The 22,115-nt window shown below is 43.7% G+C and overlaps 2 protein-coding genes and 1 long non-coding RNA gene across 10 annotated transcripts in view; 2 read left to right on the top strand and 1 right to left on the bottom strand.

The window, feature by feature from the left end:
- Positions 1-22,115, bottom strand: part of SUPT7L (SPT7 like, STAGA complex subunit gamma) — a 47,412-nt gene that overhangs the window by 11,835 nt on the left and 13,462 nt on the right. The window contains exon 3 of one of the 6 annotated variants that reach the window (XM_083604579.1): positions 19,716-19,840. The gene's annotated coding sequence lies outside the window, so the exon portion shown is untranslated. Of the gene's footprint in view, positions 1-1,634; positions 2,230-19,715; positions 19,841-22,115 lie in introns of those variants that run through there. The other 5 variants (XM_083604577.1, XM_083604575.1, XM_083604578.1 and 2 more) reach the window with 5 other exon arrangements.
- SLC4A1AP (solute carrier family 4 member 1 adaptor protein) lies at positions 1,375-20,499 on the top strand (the record flags this gene model as incomplete). Of its 3 annotated transcripts, none has more annotated exons than XM_083604518.1 (14): positions 1,375-2,359; positions 3,867-4,056; positions 4,388-4,510; positions 6,658-6,718; positions 8,625-8,764; positions 9,138-9,298; positions 10,586-10,655; positions 11,871-12,060; positions 12,553-12,664; positions 13,162-13,399; positions 15,260-15,358; positions 16,198-16,253; positions 17,799-17,868; positions 20,172-20,499. In XM_083604518.1, 14 exons carry the CDS (start codon positions 1,559-1,561, stop codon positions 20,219-20,221), a joined length of 2,361 nt encoding a protein of 786 aa, XP_083460644.1. In that variant the 3' UTR covers positions 20,222-20,499. The 3 variants fall into 3 exon arrangements, with proteins under 3 accessions (XP_083460644.1, XP_083460646.1, XP_083460645.1); XM_083604520.1 differs by having other exon boundaries at positions 1,754-2,359; positions 15,260-15,349; XM_083604519.1 differs by having other exon boundaries at positions 1,754-2,359; positions 13,165-13,399.
- Positions 13,415-15,250, top strand: LOC310758427. Its single transcript, XR_014545772.1, has 3 exons — positions 13,415-13,571; positions 13,940-15,025; positions 15,059-15,250. It is a non-coding gene; the product is annotated as an uncharacterized lncRNA (long non-coding RNA).

Consider the following 22,115-nt stretch of genomic DNA (forward strand, 5'->3'; position numbering starts at 1 on the left):
GTCCTTAAGTGGGTTCTCTATCGGTAGGAGAAAATAACAGAAGCCAACCAGAGAATACTGAGAAGCAAAGCAGCTTGTAAGCCTGATCTTTATTAAACTGTTGCAACAGGGTCCTCACTCACCAGATGCAGGGAGGAGGAACCCAGAACAATGGTGTGCAAGCCTTTATATGGACTTTTGAAAGTGCCAGCCTGTAGCCCAAGACCACCCCCAAAACATCATACATACATCACAGAAAGAGGTGGTCCCCACAGAAATACATTGGGGGGGGGGTGTTGGTCTAGAGCAGAATCCTGTCTGGCAGGAAGCCTGTTAATGGTCACTGATTGGATTACCTGGGCATCCTAGCCATTCTTTTGTGATGATAAATACTTCATTCCTTAGTCCAAGTCACAGCCTCACCCTATTCATATCTTAAATGTGCCCTTAATGCAGGATTTGTGAGCACAGAGACAATGGGGATGTTTTCCCATTTCCTCCCTCCTTGCAGAGAAACATTTGGTCAGTTTGGGGAAATCAAAATGGTTTCAGGACTGTCTTCCTGTACTGTTTCAGACATGTGGTTTATATATTTATGTATGTGTTTGCCTTGTACATTTAATTTATATATGTGAGACCTTAAACTCTTATAACATGCTCATTGCCATTTCTTAGATTTCCAAATGTGTCCCCAGGCCCCAAAATGGTGGTGACCCCTGGTTTAGATTGTTTGCTTGGGGAACACCAGACAAAAAGAGTAGGTGGGGGCACAGATTCTCCTCAATGGTACATTTACATTTGAAAATGTTGCTGTGCAGCAGCAGGGTGCTTCTTTATTCGGATACATATGTGCTAAATGCAAGTCGTTTTAAGAACTGCTTCACATATGAGAGCCGGTAAGTAGGTATCTGCACACTTCAAGTATTAGCCGTGTCCATGTATTGCAAAAGTTGTGTCGTCATTTTAGGGACAGCTGAACAACACATACTAAAGGAGGCTCAGAGGGAAAGTGGGCTGACTTTCTAGTATTGAGGCAGGCTGCAAGAACGTTGAGGGTTCGAACGAAATCAACAACACGTGCAAAGTGAAGCAAATCTGCCCCATGGTGGGAGTTACTCCAGGTGAAAAGGAGAGGTCGCTTGAGCGTGCCCAATAAATTTCCACTCAGGTAAAGGGTGCATAGGTTTCCTGTACACAGAGAGACACACACGGTGTTTCAAAGGCAGCCAGGAAAGCCTTCTGCCCCCTTCTCAGTCTCTCGGATGACCACCCTCCATAGAACTGCAGAGTTGGAAGCGGTCCTAACGGAGCGTTCATCTAGTCTGACCCCTGCCATACAAGAAAACGGCTTTGACCGGGATGCCCACCACCTAGAGTCCTCCGCAAGAGCAGTAAGGAGCCCTGTTGAATCAAGTCAAAGGCCAGCGGCGAGCCGGATGCCCCCGAGGGTAGCCCACAAGGGCGACCTGAGTGAAGCGGCGGCGGCGGCGCTCTCTCCAGGAGCTGGCATCCAGAAGCATATCGCTTCCGACCCTCCATCCTTCTCTCCCCCTCGCTTGTAATAATGGTGTAATAAAACATGGCTTTCCAGCCTTTAGGTAGCAGAGCGCGCGCGCAGGCACACACGCGAACATGCAAACTCGGGACCCACTTACCCCCGCGGGAGGGCGCGTGCAAAGGCCGAGCCCTCGAAGACGGTGACTCCCTTCCCGGAACCAAAGTGCCAGGGCGGTGGTTTCCGCGGGGGGACGGTTTGAGAACCGGACGCGCTAAAATGGCGGATCCCTCAAAGGAGGGCTGCGAAGGGATGGGGGATTTTAAGAAGCCAACTCTGCCGCCTCCGTTGCCGCCGCCGCTGCCGCCTCCAACTGGGGCAGAAGACCCCAAGAAGGCAGCGGTTCCCAAACCCCCGCGAGGCCCAGCTCCTCGCCCTTGCCCCCCTCCCGACCTCCCGCAGTACCAGGAGCCTCCGTGGGGAGGGTGCCCTGCCAAGGAAGAGGAGGCCTCGTTCGGCTACAGCCTGGAGGTGGTGAAAGGCGGCTCCGTGCTGGAAAGCGTCCGCTTGGCAGGCCGCAGCTGGCTGCTGGTGGGCCGCGCGCCGGGCTGCGACCTCTCCCTGGCTCACCCGTGTGTGTCCCGCCACCACGCCGTGCTCCAGCGCCGCCCGCCGCCCGCCGGGGATGAGGAGGAGGAGGAGCGAGGCCAGGTCGGGGAGGAAGGGGAAGAGCAGGGCCCCGAGCCCGGGCTCTACGTCTACGACCTGGACAGCGCGCACGGCACCTTCCTCAACAAAGCTCGGATCCCGCCACGCACCTACTGCCGGGTTCGGGTGGGCCACGTCCTGCGCTTCGGGGGCAGCAGCCGCCTCTTCGTCTTGCAGGTAAGGAGAGGGTAATCATGATAATTTATAAGAATAATTCATTATTTATACTCCACCTGGTTTCCCCAGCCACTCTGGGCGGCTTCCATCAAAATATTAAAAATAACAATAAAACATCAAACATGAAAAACTTCCCTAAACAGGGCTGCCTTCAGATGTCTTTAAAAGTCCGATAATTATTTCCTTGGCATCTGATGGGAGGGCATTCCACAAAGCGGGCGCCACTACCAAGAAGGCTCTCTACGCCCACCTGTACCCTTGGGTGCAGGCTGTGGTGTTAGTTTCTGTACTGGCCAAGGGGGTATCTGCAGTGCAATCCTACACACTTTTACCCAGAAGTCCTGACTGCATTCAGGAAGACTTCGAATCGTAGAGCTGGAAGAGCCCACAAGGGTCATCTAGTCCAGCCCCATCTTTTGCCCAACATGGGGCACTTACCCACAACCCTGAGATTAAGAGTCCCATGCTCTACCAACTGAGTCTGCCACTGCCTGGACAGCTTTTCATAAGGGAAAGTGAGGGTAGCATGCCAGATTTAAGATGCTGTGAGCACCTTCAAGCAGGGCATCCAACACCTAATTCTTGCCTGTCGTCCTCCTTCTCAAGGGAAAGAATGCCTGGTGGAGCACCTTCAGACATGGACAAATAACACACACACTGCCTCAGCTTGCTATGGCAAGCAGAATTATTGAAGGCTGGATATAACAAGAGAGTTATTTGATCAACTAACACAGAAAATAGGAGTGTCTCTATAGATCAAATGTATTTGCTGTTTTGGTTTGTATTTGGAATTGAAGTTGTTTTTAAGATGTATTCCTTGTTTTATCACTTGCTGTTTGCCACCCTGGGCTCATTTTGGACAAAAGGCAGGATATAAATTTAATAATTGAACAAGTGGCTGCATATTCAAAGAGCAAAGCTGTTCACTGTCTATTATCCTGTAACGGGTAATGATGCTGAACTGCACTTGCAGATGTCCCAATTCAAAGTGATGCTTTTGACCTATAAAACCTTAAATAGCTGAGGACCACAATACCTCAAGGACCACCTCTCCTCATATGAACCGACCCAGACCTGTGATAATCATTGGAGGCCCTTCTTTGTGTGCCTCCTCCGTGAGAGGTCTGGAGGGTGGCAACATGAGAATGGGCCTTTTGTCTGTGGCTCGCCTTATGTGAAGTGCTCCCCCCAGGGAGACTCACATTTTCTAGCTGTTTCACCTTATGGTGTAGAAATGTTCTTGATTTCTCATTTTAGCGAAGGGAGAGGCTCTGTGTTTCACTGCATCCAATTTAAAGAGGAATTAAGAATCTACCTAGCAGCTCATTTACACATATTTACCATTCTATAATAGTTAAGATACTTGAACTTTAATCCTAACTACATTTGTTAGAGAGTAAATCCCACTGAACTCAATGGGGCTTATTTCTGGTAAGTAAACGAAGGTTAAAGCTATCATAACTTTTTAACTGGCATTCAATTTTGTATGTTATAATTTAATCCACAGGGCCCAGAGGAGGATCAAGAACCAGAATCAGAGCTGACTGTAACCCAGTTGAAAGAACTTCGTAAGCAGCAGCAGGCCAAGTTAGAGAAGACCATGCTGGGCGATGATTCTGATGAAGATCAAAAAGAAAAGGATGAACACAGAAATGAAAATAGTCGGAGTACTGATTTCACTTGTTCCTGGGGACTGGGTAAGTTACAGTATATTGCTGGTAGACTCTTAACACTTACCTATGCTTCATCTTGCACCACTGAAACTTGTGTGGTGTTAGTTCATGGAGCTTGTTTCTGTCTTCTGCTTTCATTGCAATAAAATTATATGTGAATTCCATGTTTACTGAGGACTGGGGTTATTTCCTACCAAAAAGGCTGTTCAAAGGCTTTGTACATGTGGCTTTTTTCCACCTGTAGGTATCTGGGCAAGGTTTATCTTGCCACACTCCTAGATCATAAAATGAGGCTGTATTTTATTCTCTTCTATATCTACTCTCATTTATAATTTTATTTGCATTTGTTTTTCAGGGGAAGATGCAGAGGAAGAGGAGGGTGAAGAAAACCCTATCGCCATCGAGTTTCAGGAGGATCAAGAAGCCTTTTATTTGAAAGATCCCAAGAAGGCATTGCAAGGTTTTTTTGACAGAGAAGGTATGTGTGTTACCTGTCATGCTTGTCTACCAGTGGTAGGTCTGCTTAGCAGAGCCACTCAAGATGTTAGTATGTATATATATAATGCACTGCTTTTAGCATAAAAGCCCTCCAAGCAGCTCTGAACAAAACCATTAAAGCCTCAACATATAGAAGAGTGGCAAAAATACTGTACTTCAGATCAAGAAATGAGGAAGCAAGTAATTTCTGGGTGATCCAAAAGAGCAAGCAGGTCATCCTTTAAATACCCTCGTCCCAGAAACAAATGGGGAGCCAATGTAGATAGGCCAGCTGTGGTGTAAAATACTTCAAATGAGAGGCCCCAGTCAGCAGCCTGGCTACAACTTTCTGCAGCAGCTGCAGTTTCCAGGCACTCTTCAAAGGCAGGCTACTCTGAACATGTTGCAGTAGTCTGATTAGAATACAACTAAGTCATTTGATGGTGACAATATGTGTATTTTCAAGTAAAGGTCACAGCTGGTTCACAGGTCAAAAGCTGTGCAAAGATGGCCCTGTCCACTGCTGCCACCTGACCAATCAAGAAAAAGACTGGGACCCAGACTGCTAATCTGATTCTTCAGAGGGAGAACTACACTCCCCCAAACAGCATTCCTACTGTCTAAAAGTACTTTTGTCTCAGTTTGTTTGCCCAGTCAGTTACATATCCTAGACTCTGGTTCAGGTGTTCAATTTCCTCTCTGAAATCAGATGGAGTTATAAGCCCCATTATATGTTCCTCCCCTGAGGAAAAGGTGGGTCCAAAGCAGCTGTGGGCCCATCCCTCCAGACCTGCCTTTGCCAACACAAAGTTCCTGCCATCTGCACATTAGCATGGACATTTGAGATAGAGAAGCCTTTTGCCAAATCCCTCTGTGCATCCAAGAACCATGCACAACCCAGGGTTCAGGGTAGGCTATGCATATAGAGGTCTACAACCAAAGAGGTCCCTCTTTCAAATGTCCATGCTTGGATGGCAGGAGTTAGGCCACAGGCAAAGCAGTACAGACCTTTAGGCATTAAATTTAGGAGTAGAGGGGGGAGGGCTAGCACACTCACTCCTGCACCCTCTACACAGTCCCCCCCCCCATGTTCAGCTGAACACCTGAATAGAGCTTTACTGTGCTTCTTGATCTTTTAACCTCTTCTGTGTTGCTTACAGTCATCCTGCTTTCTGCAGGAGAAATAAGAAAGAAGCAGATTGGACAGATCTGTATAGCTATATCCTGGTTTAACTTGAAAGTATTAGTCCCTCCGTGGCAATTCTGCTTTGCTCTTGGGGGGGTTTTCCACACACATCTTTGTAACCTAGAGTGGTACTAGAAACAAATTAAAGTGATCAACCTATTGTGCTTAAGAACTTCAGGGTGCAGAAGAGGATGGCTGCAGTCCCAAACAAACTTACTCAGAATAAGCCCCATGGAACACAGTGGAACTTATTTCTAAGTAAAAATGCATTGGATTGTGCTGGCTATTTGGTTTTAGACTGAGCATGAGATATTACACTTTAATGAAATTCTACTTATTCTATGAGCTACTGCAGCTCATTAAAAATTGCGAGTGCCAATTCATCTTCGGCATTGGTGGGGAGACCACTAATTTCCAACGTTTAAATTACTTTGTCAGCTTAAGCTCCTTTATGGAAACGAAGCTTAACTGCAGCATTATCTTTGATCTGTACAAAGAAATGTCTGAGAAGTTTGTTAAAGCTTTGATCTAGCAGTGATATATTCACCAGTCTAGATTTCTCTAAATGTGTCTGACTATAGATGTGTCTGAACCACTTACAGATGCAGGAATGTCTGTGGAGTTAGGGTGATGGATCATTTTAAGACCTTATTGCTAATTGATAAATGAATCAATATTAAATATAGCATTGCCTTAGGAAGGATTTTTACAGATACTGTGCAGTTAAATTTTATTCCATGTAATTAAACTGCTCCAATTGCTGAAATAACAATGATTCCAAATACTTAGCCAGTTAATAGTTTAATACTGTTACCATTCATAAAAAATTAAAATAATTTACAAAGGAGTAAAGAGCAAGAATTTAGGTTAAATGTAGCTCAGGCTATCTATTTCACTACAAAACAAAGCTGCTGATAATGTATGCAAGTAAATCAGCTCCTCTCCCTCTCTTTTCTTCCTAGGTGAAGAGTTAGAATATGAATTTGATGCACAAGGAACTGGCACTTGGCTCTGTAGGGTGAAGTATGTATGTATTCTATGTAATAATCTTGTATAGTTATGTCTTTCTGTAAGTCAGAGAGGCAGAGAAAGCTGTTACCGTATTTTTCGCCCCATAGGACGCACCGGCCCATAGGACGCATCAAGTTTTTTGGGGGGGAAATAAAGGGAAAAAATTTTATTTCCCCCCCAGGCGCTTGTGGTGCCGGCAGCGGGGAGAAGTGCTCTTCTCCCCGCAGCCTGCCTTCAGACCAGGTCCGGGGACAGCGGGGAGACGCGCTGCGCCTCCCCGCTGTCCCCGGAGCTTGCGGGGCAGGCAGCGGGGAGAAGCGCGCTTCTCCCCGCCGCCCGCCTTGAGATCAGATCCGGGGACAGCGGGGAGTCGCGCTGCACCTCCCAGCTGTCCCCGGAGCTTGCGGGGCAGGCAGCGGGGAGAAGTGCTCTTCTCCCCGCCGCCCGCCTTCAGACCAGGTCCGGGGACAGCGGGGAGGTGCAGCGCGACTCCCCGCTGTCCCCGGATCTGATCTCAAGAGCAAGTCAACAATACAGTCGTACCTTGGTTTTCGAACAGCTTAGTTCTCAAATGTTGTGGCTCCCAAACGCTGCAAACCCAGAAGTGACTGTCCTTCCACGGCTTCCGATCGACCGCAGGAGCTTCCTGCAGCCAAGCAGAAGCCACGCTTTGGTTTCTGAACATTTTGGAAGTCGAATCGACTTCCAAAACGGATTCTGTTCGACATCTGTGGTACGACTGTAATGCCATTTACTTAGAGGTGTGGTAGGTTCCCACTTCCTAGAGGTCTTCAAGTTACACGAGAGTAGATTTCAAGGTGAACATTAAGGAAAGTTCCTTAATAAAAATAGGAGTATAAGTGATGGAAACAAGCTGGGGGGGGGGCTTAAACTCACTGCAGGTTTCCAGAAAGAGGCTGAGTAGCCAGCTCTGGATTTCTGTATTGAGAAGTGAGTTGGACTAGCTGATGTACAAAGCTCCATCTATGATTCTTTATTTATGGCACTTGATAAGGTTATGTGGCCTTCACCTTATGAAAGCAACATGCTTCAAATAGCTGGGAAGATTGCTGTCTTTTAGAAAACTGTTTAAAGGATGAAACTGAAAGGTGACTGGGAGTGGCCGCCTGGACCATATAACACTGGTCCTAAAGGATCTTCACAATTCCAAGTGTTGGTGCTGACGATTAATGCCCTAATGGCTCGGCCCAGTATACCCCCATTGTTCAGCCTGGACACTGAGGTCCTCATCTGAGGGTCTTCTGCTGGTTCCCTCACTGCGAGAAGCGAAGTTACAGGGAACCAGGCAGAGGGCCTTCTTGGTAGCGGCACCCTCCCTATGGAATGCCCTCCCTTCAGATGTCAAGGAGATGAAGACATCTGAAGGCAGCCCTGTATCAGGAAGTTTTTAATGTTTGATATTTTATTATGTTTTATATATGCTGTAAGCTGCCCAGCGTGGCTGGGACAGGGTATAAATAATAAAATTATTATTGTTACTATTATTAAGGAAAAGAGATGAGGCAATGAGATTTCAGTTGAAATTAATAGAAATTGTTACCTATTATCTTCCTGCGAGTGCTCAGTTGATTATACAGTCTATATCCTATTTTACTATGGGAAGGTCTCCACCGGAGACCTTCCACCGGAACCTGCGTGCTTGGCCTTCTCAAGCTGAAAGTTTAAGGCCTAAATCACTGAAACAGAATGCGTCCAACTTTCGAAAATTCTCCCTCCAGACTGAGACATAATAAGTGGCCTTCTAAACCTTGTATAATTAATGTTGAGATGTTTTATAACCAAAGAGGCCAAGGTTATTTGAAAGAACAGTTCTGAGCAGTACACAAGCTGACACTGAGCAGACATGTCAGGCCATTTGTTGATCTTTCCTTGAACTGTAACCTTCTGAATTCAATAGGCTGCCTATAGATGATGCTTCGGGGAAGCAACTTGTGGCAGAGGCTATTCATACAGGGAAGAAAAAGGAAGCAATGATCCAGTGTTCATTGGAAGCCTGCAGGATACTGGATGCAAGGGGTGTGCTGCGGCAAGAGGCAGGTAGGTGGACTAGCCAGAGGCTCTGGCCATGCAGAATTCTTTTTGGAAATAGTCTTATTGACAAGAGCTCTGAAGGAATTTAAATCTGTAAAATGTGGTGTAACCCTAAGCATTTTTATCTTATTAACTTATTATACCTCTTATTACCGAGCTTGTATCTTGCTCACCTACAAGGATTGCTGGCATGCCTTTTTTGCATTTTATTTTCGCATCTATTGGATGTGGTAACTTCACATCTTTGTGTCCATTTGCATACTTGCTTGTTTTTTGAAATGTGCATTAGATCACCTGTCACTAAATCAAGTACAGGTGCGTAACTGGCTTCAAGCTTTTCCACTTTTCTTCATGTATTTTTGTCTTCGTTCTTTCTTAGTATCCCGAAAAAGAAAAGCGAAGAATTGGGAAGAGGAAGACTTTTACGATAGTGATGACGACACATTCCTTGATCGGACAGGAGTTATTGAACAGAAACGTCTGAGCAGAATGAAGAAAGCAGGAAAGATCGATGAGAAGCCAGAAACCTTTGATTCATTGGTAGGAGCAACTTCAGCCAGGGATTCGTGGTAGTTAGTCGAAATTTGTGCCTGCTGCTGACCCTGTGCCTCCAGGCCAAGATATGGGGTATTGACTGATGTTACTGTTGAGTTTTGGAGGTTCGCTGAGCATCTTCAGGGTTCAGAACAACTGCAGGGGCAAGCTTCCCCCCTCCACCTCAATTCTGAGCTGGTGGCAGGGAAGGTGGAGCTGAGAAATCAGAGGGTCATCTTGCTGTTTCTCTAATATCTCTTAAATCCCAGTGGAAGGCCACCTAGAGTCCCCACCTGGAGTAGAGAAGACCTCATGCAGAGGCTTGGAATACACCTTTTTGCTTTCTAATTCTTTCCAAAGTCAGTGCAAAGTCTACTAGATTCCTCAGCATTTTCCCATGCTCAGGAGAAGGGATTGTAGCCAACTCAACCACTGTTCATGCGGAATGACTTCCATGACATTTCACCTCCCCCCTGCACTTACCTCAGATCTGCTCCAAAGGATATGGGGAATCCCCAGTGCAGATTTGGAGGAGTGCAAGGGTAAGTCCCATTGCACTTTCAGAAATCATCTGGTGTGCACAGTGATTTAGCTGGATAGAACCCAAGGTATCTTGCCAGAATTTTAAAAATTCTGTCTCCTGAATTATGCTCTCATAAATTATCATTCCTAAGAGTGCTGCTGCAGAGGAATATAAACCACTTTCCACTATCATGCTATTTGTCTGGTATCAAATTTCAGAGGGGTTAGCCATGATGGCGTGTTCATTTGTTCAGAAAGAATCATTTTTTGGTCTTCTAAACTGAAGTAGTACAGAAGGAAAACACTTCAGTGTGGCAAAGAAAACTTAATAATGAGCCAGTGACGATTATTTAAAATGTTTTCATACCACTGTATAGACAAGGATTTCTAGGCATTTTACATAAGTTCGTGTGTTTTCTCTCTCTCCCTCTCTCTCTCTCACACACACACACACACACATCAATTGCAGGTGGAAAAGTGACAGATAAAAAGCAAAGTTAAAAGACTGAGTTAAAAATTTCAAGATACTTTAAATGCCTGGTTAAATTTATTTTAAATGTTTTGGCTGACTTTCATAAGACAAGAAAGTTGCAGGTGGTCAAACTCCCTTGGGAGAGCATTCCACAATTGGGTTGTTGCTACACTTCTTTGTATTTTTGGGCTTTTCACTTCACCAGCATTTGGGAACACAAAAGGTTGCTACATTTTTATTTTATAGTTTTGTAAAGCTATTACAGATGCTCATCACTTTTCAATTGTCTCTCTCTGTAGAGTGCAAAATTAGCCGCAACTGAAAGAGAGCTCTCTGAAATAGCAGAGAAGCTGAAATCTTCAAAGACAAGTAAGGCCACATACTTTATTCAAATGTTGGGGTTGTCTGCGTGAGAATAAGGCATAATTAATTTGTAATATTAAGGGTATTTTGTTTCTGTCTTCCACAAATGAAAGACTAAGCCAAGTGTAACAGCATGTTTAAAATTATTTAAAATGCCTAATACTTGCCTTTCTAAAGAAGCTGATCAAGTTAAAACTCTCAAATTCAGTTCTGTGGAAAGCATGTTACATTTAGTGGAAGGAAAACAAATTTCATTCTGGGATAAGGAACTTCAATATGGGCAAGTGATAACACACTTTTGGCATAACCTTCAACTTCCTTCTTTCAAGTCCTTTTCCAATCAGCAGCCCTCGAGATGTCCTTAAAGGTTAGTTATACATGCCTAGCAGTATGCCAAAGGAACCAACTTTATCAGGCCCTTCATTTCTTTGTTTAATACTAAGTCAATTTTTGCACAGATAAACCCTGCATTTTCCCAAATACAGTTATTAGATTAAAGAATTCAAGCACATCTGTAGTCTTAATTGTATTCATCTCAGAGAGTTGTATTGGGCATCTGTTCTGTGTTCTGTGTCAATAGGAGTATAGCATCTAGATCAAGGGAAGTAATAGTGCCACTGTATTCTGCTCTGGTCAGACCTCACCTGGAGTACTGTGTCCAGTTCTGGGCACCACAGTTCAAGAAGGACACTGACAAACTGGAACATGTCCAGAGGAGGGCAACCAAAATGGTCAAAGGCCTGGAAACGATGCCTTATAAGGAACAGCTAAGGTGGCTGGGCATGTTTAGCCTGGAGAAGAGGAGGTTAAGGCGCGATATGATAGCCATGTTCAAATATATAAAAGGATGTCACATAGAGGAGGGAGAAAGGTTGTTTTCTGCTGCTCCAGAGAAGCGGACACGGAGCAATGGATCCAAACTACAAGAGAGAAGATTCCACCTAAACATTAGGAAGAACTTCCTGACAGAGCTGTTCGACAGTGGAATTTGCTGCCAAGGAGTGTGGTGGAGTCTCCTTCTTTGGAGGTCTTTAAGCAGAGGCTTGACAACCATATGTCAGGAGTGCTCTGATGGTGTTTCCTGCTTGGCAGAGGGTTGGACTCGATGGCCCTTGTGGTCTCTTCTAATTCTATGATTCTAGCTACTAAAATTTTGGACCACTACTACCCATAACTAAATTGGGATGGCATGATTTTTTTCTGTATTTGTATTTCCTTTAGCACAATCGCATTCAGCAGCGCAAGATTCTTTGGACGAATTCATGACGGAAATAAAATCAGGATGTGCTTTAGACAGTGTGACGCGTAGAAAGCTTCATTTGCGGACTTTTGAGCTGAGGAAAGAGCAGCAGCGATTGAAAGGATTGATTAAGATTGTTACACCAGCTTCATTGCCGGAGCTGAAATCCGAGTGAGTCTTCGTTTTATGGAGTGGTAATCATTTTATATTTTCCTTGTTGAGCTATAGTTCTTTGATGACTACCCAAATGTGCATGCAGAGGAGTATGGAGATGGTGGGAGGCAGGTTTTGGCACTGGAACTTCCCAAAGAACTGGTTTCCAAGTCTATTTTGACGTACAACCCTGGTGAGCATTAATTGTGATTAATGGCAGTGCCAACCCTCAGTCCCCATGGATAACGGCAGGGGAGAAAGGAAATCTTGTTTGAGAAGGGAGCCTGCAATTCTGTTATCTGTCCCTGATGGGCTTCATTGTCTCTGCACGAACCTAAGGCCACACCGTGAGGTTTGCAATGAGAAGGAACTTTTTAATGTGGAATCTCCACATGAGAGAGAGAGTGCGCACACAGCCATAGCTCTAGTGCTGGTCCTTCAGAATTTGATACTAAAGCTCTGTGTGCACTTCTTATTCTCTTCCCCTCCCCCCCCCCAAATGTTCTGTAGGCTTGGGAGTCAAGATTCGGAAACTCAGAACAAACCCAAAAAGCTGACTTTACCCATGTTTGGTGCCATGAAAGGAGGAAGCAAGTTCAGACTGAAAACTGGTACTGTGGGGGTAAGTAAAGAAAGCAAAAGCTATGGGTTCTATCAAAACGTGTTCTTCAGTTGACTGTAAGGCTTCTTAGCAGAACGGGAAGAGAAGCCATTTTGACCATGTCCCATCTCCCCTGCTGCCCCCCAACATTTTGGAGTGTTGAGAGCAGGGGAGGCAGGGAAGGGGAAATAGCTGGATATTGCTTCCCTCCCCATTTTGCTGATTTAATTTATTTATTTTGTCTAGTCAAAGCCATTGCAAAAGATAAGCTCTGTTTAGAAGTTGGATCCATTAGGATGGGCATTCACAGATAGTTGGACACTAGGAGGAACTATTGTAGAAACAGTTCAGCTTTGGGCTTACTTAGTGAGCCTGTTTATGTTTCTACAAATCTCAGTAAGTCCTTAATAACAGCTGTTCAAAGGCACATTGCCTCATAGCATGGCATATTCTGTTCCATATATCAGTGGCAGATGATATAACAACTACGTTCATGGCAATTTTTGTTTGCCCCACAGAAGTTGCCTGTCAAGCGTCCAGATATACCTGTAAACCTATTAAAGATGAAAGATGAGGGGCCAGAGGAGGAGGAAGAGGAAGAGGAGGAGGAGGAGGAGGAAGAAGAAATGAAGGCTGTAAATCAAGGAACACAAAACCCAATGATGCAAATACCAGCACAAGAAACAGTTAGACAGCATAAACGGCCTACCAGTTCTTATGATTGCAGCAACGAGGAAATGGAATTTGTTCATGGAGGTTAGTTTATTCTGTTCCCCTTCATTTTGAGGCTCTTAAAAGCAGTAGCGGGGACTGTTGGAATGCTTGATATGTACTCCTGCCAACAACAGTTAGGTTCAGCTATGTTCATTTCCTTAAGTGCCTCTGAAAACCCTGCCCTGAATTCTTTTGAAGAAGTATGGACGTCAAGGTGGGACGCGGGTGACGCTGTGCGTTAAACCACAGAGCCTAGGACTTGCCGATCAGAAGGTTGGCGGTTCAAATCCCCGCGGCAGGGTGAGCTCCCGTTGCTCAGTCCCATTTCCTGCCAACCTAGCAGTTCAAAAAACGTCAAAGTGCAAGTAGATAAATAGGTACCGCTCCGGCGGGAAGGTAAACGGCGTTTCCATGCGCTGCTCTGGTTTGCCAGAAGCGGCTTAGTCATGCTGGCCACATGACCCAGAAGCTGTACGCCGGCTCCCTCGGCCAATAAAGCGAGATGAGCACCGCAACCCCAGAGTCGGTCACGACTGGACCTAATGGTCAGGGGTCCCTTTACCTTTACCTATGAACGTCAAGAGCTTGGTACAGAAGTGCACATCGATGGGGTAAATTTCTTCCTTTGGGCTAAATGGTCTTAAGGCCTTGGGATAAATTGTTCTAGAGAACCTGTGGGACACTGCTGTCTTGGAGTGTTGGGTGCAGGTCTTTTGGACCAGCTCCCTTCCTCCTCAGCTGGCCAGAAGCTAGCATATGTATGCTAACCACTGCTGTTGGGACAGTACCCTGTGACTTGAACCTAGTGCACATATCTGTGCGGCTGGTTGCAAAAATGGCTGCCCCCATCTCAACATTTCAGACCATTTCAGAGGACTCTAGTGATGATAGAAAGCATAGGCTGCTCTATTCAGTCTCTCAAATAGTTCAAGTTGCTAATAGTATGTGTAGAGCAGGCTTCCTCAACCTCGGCCCTCCAGATGTTTTGAGACTACAATTCCCATCATCCCTGACCACTGGTCCTGCTAGCAAGGGATCATGGGAGTTGTAGGCCAAAAACATCTGGAGGGCCGAGGTTGATGAAGCCTGGTGTAGGCTATGAAGAACTCAGAGATATATTAGCAGCATTACTATTTTATAAGTGTTAGGTTCATTTTATATAGGAATATTTTCCTTGCAAGGGTTTCTTTTTAAATTCAAAGTACCAAATTTCACAGGCATCTCCAAAGACCAGTGAAGCAACAGGAATAATTATTGCATAAATTTCAAGGTAAATTTTCTTAGGTGATGGGGATTTTAGGTTCAGTCTAGTGGGCACAGCACCTTCACACACCAAAATATTGTTATGAGGCTTTACAGAGCCCTTACGTTCCCGCCTTAATCCCTCACCCTTTGGGGAATGCACAGATCCTGCATTAGTTGATTTTGGGAGAAAGGATGAGAAACATGGACAGATCTTCCATTTTGCTTAATGGCCTGAGACAGTGCCTGTGCTCAGAAGGTAGCAGGGTTGCTGTGGGTACTGTGTTTTTACTTGACTGGCTCAGACCTTCTGTGTTTGTGTGTAGCACAGTGTACCTGCTTTGATACCTCAAAACAAGTGAAGTAGCAGGACTCTGAACATTTCTGATCCTCTGGCATTTTGCAGCATCGTTGCTTTGTAAGCCTGTTTTTTAGATAGATAGATAGATAGATAGATAGATAGATAGATAGATAGATAGATATGAAAACTAATTTCATTGGATAAAAGCTATTATAGTATAGCATTGATCAGCTTTTTAAAAGAAATAAAGGCAGTTTAATTGTAAGTTGTTAGAATTCGTTAAGATTTAATTTGCTAGTTCTGTGTTCATTAAAGAATCTGGTTGGCTAAGTCTGCGGGGTTCCATTTTTCTTTTACAGGAGCTCAGCCACAATCAGAGCCTTTGAGCAAAGATGCAGTGACGCCAGAGTGCAGCTCCCCACTGAATAAATCACAGAAGAAGCCACAAGGTGAGCCAGGTGAGTACGAGAGAAAAATGGATGACAGCACTGGTAGATACAATCATATTCTGTTGGTTTGTACAATTGGAGTGGGAAAATATATTTTAATACTTGGAACATCTTGCAATATAAGATAGCAGTTCCTTCAGCTTGTTTTCTGAACATCTAATCTGTTGTAACAAATAAAACCACAATGCTTAAATAAAATAATAATCCTGATGAGATGCTTTCTTTTTGGCAAAATGCATAAAGAAATTATTTAAATGATCATTGTGTGAAGTTTCGTAGTGTGTTAAAAAAGTTGAGAAAAAGTTTTTTTAATAGTAATCATATTTTTAAAGGATGAATACTTTTCATTCAAAAACAAATAACAACAAAATTTAGAAGGATTGAATTTAGAAGGATTAAAATGTATTAAATTTAAATAAGTAGGATGGATTTGTTAAAATTTGGAAAACTAATAAAAATTAATATATTTTTAAAAATTAGAAGGAGAATGGAGGAACAGCGCATTTGGAATGTCTCCTTTGTAGTGCTAGGCACATAACTAAAATATTCAAGATTTTCTGGAGAAAGGGGGGAAATAGCAAGCAATACTTGGTTTAATATATCACTGCTACAGGTATCAAAATTGCTAACCTTTACTTTGTGAGATACACCCCAAAAGCAGTTTTGCTGTCCTGGCTCTGGCTTGTGTGCATTTTGTTGGTGGGGCCTAAGGAGCCGCGGTGCTTAATTTTAACAGCTCCCTGGCCATTTTTTTTTTTACATACATAAATTTGTCTGAAATTTGTTTTGAATAATTTCTCTGAATAGAGTCGGCAGCATTAACATTGTTTTTCTTATTTTTTTCCTAGCACCTGAGACATCTGCAGGAAAGTCCAAGAATAAGAAAATGAACATTGCAAATACGGTGAGTTGGAGGAACTAAAGCATATAAATAGGATGAAGTGCACTGTAACATACTGCATTCTCTACCTGGTGCATTCACAGAATTGCTTGATGCCGGCATTAATGGGAGATGGTGTCTATAAGAGGATCAGGAAAAGATAAGACAGTGCTAGTGCTGTGTTGTCTGGCACCCGTGCAGTCCTCCTGACTTGTATAGTGGTTAGTATAGTGGTTAGTACTCTGCGTTGTGTGTCTCACGTCAGGCTGATAGATATTGTGCTAGTACAGGGACGTCCAACTCCCAAGAGACCGCGATCTCCCAGAATAAAAAGCTGACAGTGATCTACCCTTTTGGGGGAGGGGGAATAAATTTGTTGACCTTTTTTTTTAGGGGGGCAAGTCAGAGTTGTTGAGCTTCTTTAAGTGGGGGGCAGGTCGAAATTGTTTAGCTTTTTGTGGGGAGGGAGGCACGTCAAAATGTCACTAGAAGTTTTTGCGATCGTGTGAGAATGAAGGAGGAGGCGGGGAAAGGTGTTCTCCCCACCCCACGCAGAGGAAATAGAGCCCGCAATCGACCGCTAGCTGCTGGGGATCAACCAGTCAATCGCAGTCGACCGGTTGGACATCCCTGTGCTAGTATTACTGCTAGATAAGACACAGTTGTGAAAAGATATAGCTGCTGATTATTTTGGAATGGTAGCACAACTCAAATTGCAGGAAGCTACGCCACTTAATTATAATGCAAATAATTTTGAGTTTTTTTAATACTAGCATGGCAGTGCTTTAACTTTCTCATCTAACAGAAATCATTGGCAGGGCATTGCAACCAACACAACTATATGCAGCCAGGCAACAACTGTTGTAGGGAGAGCAGGCTTGTCAATCCCAATTTGCAAGGCTGCAATAATGCTTTTTTCTAGCAGCTTATACTTTCCAGTACTTTGTGCCAACAATATCGTTCTGTTTTATTGTAAGTAACATTAGATTCTCCACTATAGCATCAAATATAACCATATGATGTTTGTGTTTGTTAAACTCTTGTTTGTCTTTTGTCACAAACTATCCTCTTTAGAAAGTCTAAGAAAACCCTCTCTGCATAAAGAAAGTGGGGGAAATGGTTTCAAACTTAACACGTCATTCTTTGGCCCAAATAGTTTACAATCCAATCATAAAATAGAATCTGTCTAAAGCAATTTGAGTTCATGTTCTCAAGATATTCACACTAAGATATTTTCCCAAGTTTAATAATAATAATTAAAAATTAATTTATTATTTATACCCTACCCATCTGGCTGGGTTTCTCCAACCACTCTGGGCAAAATGTTGTTGTTGTTGTTTAGTCGTTTAGTCATGTCCGACTCTTCGTGACCCCATGGACCAGAGCACGCCAGGGCAAAATATTAAAATGCATTAATTCCTCAAATATTAAAAGCTAGTAGTAATAATAATTTATTATTCAAATAAGTGCTAGTAGAACCTTTTTAAGGGGGTGCATGAAGTTGTGCAGCAGAAAGAGGGAAGGGAATTGTTAGAATTACAAAGCATCTTTTTTTAATCTATTCTGCAGTCTCAACGCACTCTGTCCTCAGAATATCCAGAAGATGACCCAGACTACTGTGTGTGGATGCCACCTGAAGGTAATTTATAATTTTCCAAAATCATATTTGACCTGATCTATTTGAAGACAATGCAAAATAGGGGACTTGGGTTGCTGAGAAACGGAAGGGGGTGCATGAAGCTGTGCAGCTGAGCAGAAGGCAGCATATAGACAGCCACTTGAAGTGTCTTGCGTATGGTGTAGTCTAAATAATTTTGCACCACAGAGTCTCTAAATCTACTCACCTTTGTCTTGCTGAAGTATAGGGCAAGCAGGATGACATCAGGACTAGTCCTGTACACTGATACTACAGTTTATTTGCTATCCTATGTAATGAGGCCGTGGAAGAGCAAGTACAAGCAAATAAAGGATCTAAGCTTGCTCTGTCTGAAGGAAGACTGACATTGGACCTCAGTCCTCCAGATCCCAGAACATTTCCGACTACGTTATTGCTGTTTCTCCCTGCCTGCCTTCCCACCATCCTACTCAGGTCACGCTTTTGCCCTTGGCCCAGCTTGGCCAGAGATAAAGGCAGCAGCAGTAGCACCTGAGGTTTAGGGAGGACACAAGCATACAAAGGGATCCAGTGTGCAGACAGAGTACCCTGTGCAAATATGTGCTGCAAAGTTCTGTCCCTAAGTCATGCTGATGTACCAGTTGGTGGTAGATGTTTCTCAGGTATAGAACATCCTCCATCATGGCTTGAAGTACTGTTTTGTGGGGACAGGGAGTGGGCGGGTGTGGAGGACCCCCTGGTCCTGAATGTGGTAACTGTGCCCCTGAAGGACCAGGTGCGCAGCCTGGGAGTCATTTTGGACTCACAGCTGTCCATAGAGTCAGGTTAATTCTGTGTCCAGGGCGGCTGTCTACCAGCTCCATCTGGTACGCAGGCTGGTACCCTACCTGCCTGCAGACTGTCTCGCCGGAGTGGTGCATGCTCTAGGTATCTCCCGCTCTACGTGGGGCTACCTTTGAAGGTGACCCGGAAACTACAATTAATGCAGCATCTAGACTGGTGACTAGGAGTGGCCACCAAGACCATACAACACCAGTCCTGAAAGACCTACATTGGCTTCCAGTATGTTTCTGAGCACAATTCAAAGTGTTGGTGCTGACCTTTAAAGCCCTAAATGGCCTCGGCCCAGTATACCTGAAGGAGTGACTCCACCTCCATTGTTCAGCCCGGACACTGAGGTCGAGTCCTGAGGGTCTTCTGGCAGTTCCCTCACTGCAAGAAGTGAGGTTACAGGGAACCAGGCAGAGGGCCTTCTCGGTAGTGACGCCTACCCTGTGGAATGCCCTCCCATCAAATGTCAAGGAAATAAACAACTATCTGACTTTTAGAAGACACCTGAAGGCAGCTCTGTTTAGGGAAGTTTGTAATGTTGATGTTTTGTTGCTTTTTTATTCTGTTGGGAGCCGCCCAGAGTGGCTAGGGAAGCCCAGCCAAATGGGCAGGGTATAAATAATAATAAATATTATTATTATTATTATTATTATTATTATTATTACTGCTTAGAATGATTTAAGCGGTCAGGTAGAAAGAGAGGGGAGTTTGTATGTTCCAAGGTCTCCAACTGGAATGCATAGTTATCAAGAATGCTCATCAATCAATTGAAGTAAACAAATGCAACTTCGAATTTTCTTGCCCCAGATGCCCTTGTTTGATACACTACCTACATATAATGTAGAGATTACTTAGGTGTACTTAAAAGTAGCAGTGCTGCTGAATTCCTCTGATTAGTCTTGTATTGTGAGCAACCTCCATTCTAAGAGTTATTTTTTGAAATTTCTGCCTTTTGTAGAACAAGATTAAAAGCCAGCTTTATGAATAGGCTGGAACATTGTATAAGCCCATATATTTTTGCATCCCTTGCAGTTCCTTACCTGCCTCCCACAGGTCCAGCCAACCATTTCACTCCCTTTTTTGGCTTTGCAAATGTCCTTTCGCTTCTCACATACTTACTCTGTGTCCCCATGAATATTCCTACACCTTTAGTTACTTCCAACCTCTGCAGAATAATGTAAAAAAACAAAAACAAACCATATACCATTAGTGGAGGTCACACCTGGGTGATGTCTAATATAAGTCCCCATCTCCCTCTCCTTGAAATGGACATTGACCTGTTGCATAACCAAAATATTGCACCTCTACTGAACCCCATGTCAGGAAAGTTTTACACTGCTTGTGATTAACTTAACATGCTGCCAAGTATGTAGGGTCTAGGTGACTGTGACTTGTCGACTATTTCTGTTTCTCTGTATATTGTTTTCACTCCTGGGCACAAGAGAGTTTTTTGAAAAGGGAAAAAGAAACATTCTAATCTTCCTCTTTTGATGCAGGTCAAAGTGGTGATGGTAGAACTCATCTGAATGCAAAATATGGCTATTAAACTTCAGGTGTTGGCTTTGAGAAGTGAAGGCCTATAGTACCGCAATCACTACAGAGTAGAAGACTCCATTTACATGGCAAGCAACAAACTTTTGCTCATTGTGTTTAAATTCCTTTTAATGATTCCTGAGCCTTGCCACACATGCTTCTTCCCCCACTAAACGTGAATTTGTGTATATTGTGCATCAAAGTGTGTATATAGTAGTGAAAGCTATGTATTTACAAAGCAAACTTATCTATAACAAGGCTGGCTTTTTACAATAAAAACTAAGAATCCAAGTGCTTTTCTTTCCATTACAAGTATTGGGGTGGGAAGAAGGAAATCATACGCTGGAGAGATCCAGGCTCAAACTTCTGTTTAGCCAAGAAACTCACTATAGGACTGCTTTATTTATTATGAGTTTCCTATGCAGAAGGCAGTCAAGTGACGCTCATTTTGTTGTGTATGGCAATCCTGCATATGTGTATTTTGTTACATGTACATAGCTGATTTTAGGAGGGTTTCTCCCTATTTATTCCAACATAGACCTCTGCTCCGCTTCCAGATTCCCTCAAAAATACAATTGCGAACAGTAGCCTCCAGATGGAGCTGCTCAAAGCCAAGCTATGTTTAGTTTTATTCTCCCTTTTATAACTTTGGTGTTGGGTTTCTGTGAAGGTTCTCCCTTTCGCCTCTCATCACCAAGTGAAATGCGAACACATTCATATAATATAACTTTATTATATTCACAACCTGCAAGGAAGAAATGCCTTCATCATTAGAAGTTTAGACAATTTCAATCCTACTGTTTACCATTTATAAAATGCTCTTTCTTGTTCATAAGTATATAATTTTTGTATAGTCCACTTTACATACATGTGCACCTATGTTCTTTTTAACTTCTAGTTGCCTAGGAAATGCACTCTTTTTTTGTTGAGCTGTTGCATTTCCCCTAGGGGTAGAGCAGCAAAGACTATGTCTTAGGTTATGTAAGTTGACAGAGTGTGGCTCAGAAAGAGTATATGCCTTTCTGTATAATGTATAATGTCACAGCTTCAATCTTCAGCACATCTAGTAAAATAATAATATTGATAACCTGGGTGTAGGAGGGATGAGGAAGATATCTGTACATTTAGGGGTACTCTCATTTTCCTACTCATATTGAAATACTGCCCCTCAATGAGGCCAAACTTAGATTCACAAAATGTTTAGGGATATGCGTACCCCATAGAAAAAAGCATTGTGTGACATATGAGTCACTGTGAAAGATGCCTTATCAGTTCTTAAAGGTATAATCTTGGTACTGTTAGCAGTGGAACTGAGCTGAAGGGAGCTTTCACAAATACATATCTGTCCATCCCCAACTAACCAGTCCAGACCAGTTAAGATTTACAAGATCACTCGCATAGTTTATAGTAACATGCTTCAACCACCTTAAATGGTAAATACATATCACATGACCTTGACCAACCCGTATATTGGCAGCAGTTCATCTGAATTTCGCACAATATTGGGAATTCCATGTGGTCAGAAATCTTAAGTTAAAAGGACATTCAAAATACATTGCTTTAGCTTTCCCTCCCCAGTTCCAGTCAAAGCACGGTGTGAACATGGCTCACAGAAGATACTCTAGCACTGGTTTAGCGGATTAGACACCCATAGTATTGAAGCAGTTACAATGTGCAGGTGTGATTTGGTGAGGGGAAACTGGCTTCAGGTGAAGCATGTCCTCTCGGCCCAATTCTTCAAGTTAGAAGTGAGACAATTGCAGCAATCCAGACATTGGGCTCCAACTCCCATCTGACCCAGCCAGCATGACCAATTGCCAGTCTGGACAGGAGTTGTAGTACAGCATTTGGAAGGCCAAAGATTCCCCACTTCTGCACTAAGTGAATATCAGACACTGCCTTTCAGT

This window comes from Podarcis filfolensis, assembly GCF_964270895.1.
Source record: "Podarcis filfolensis genome assembly, chromosome: 3".
Classification (NCBI taxonomy): Eukaryota; Metazoa; Chordata; class Lepidosauria; order Squamata; family Lacertidae; genus Podarcis; species Podarcis filfolensis.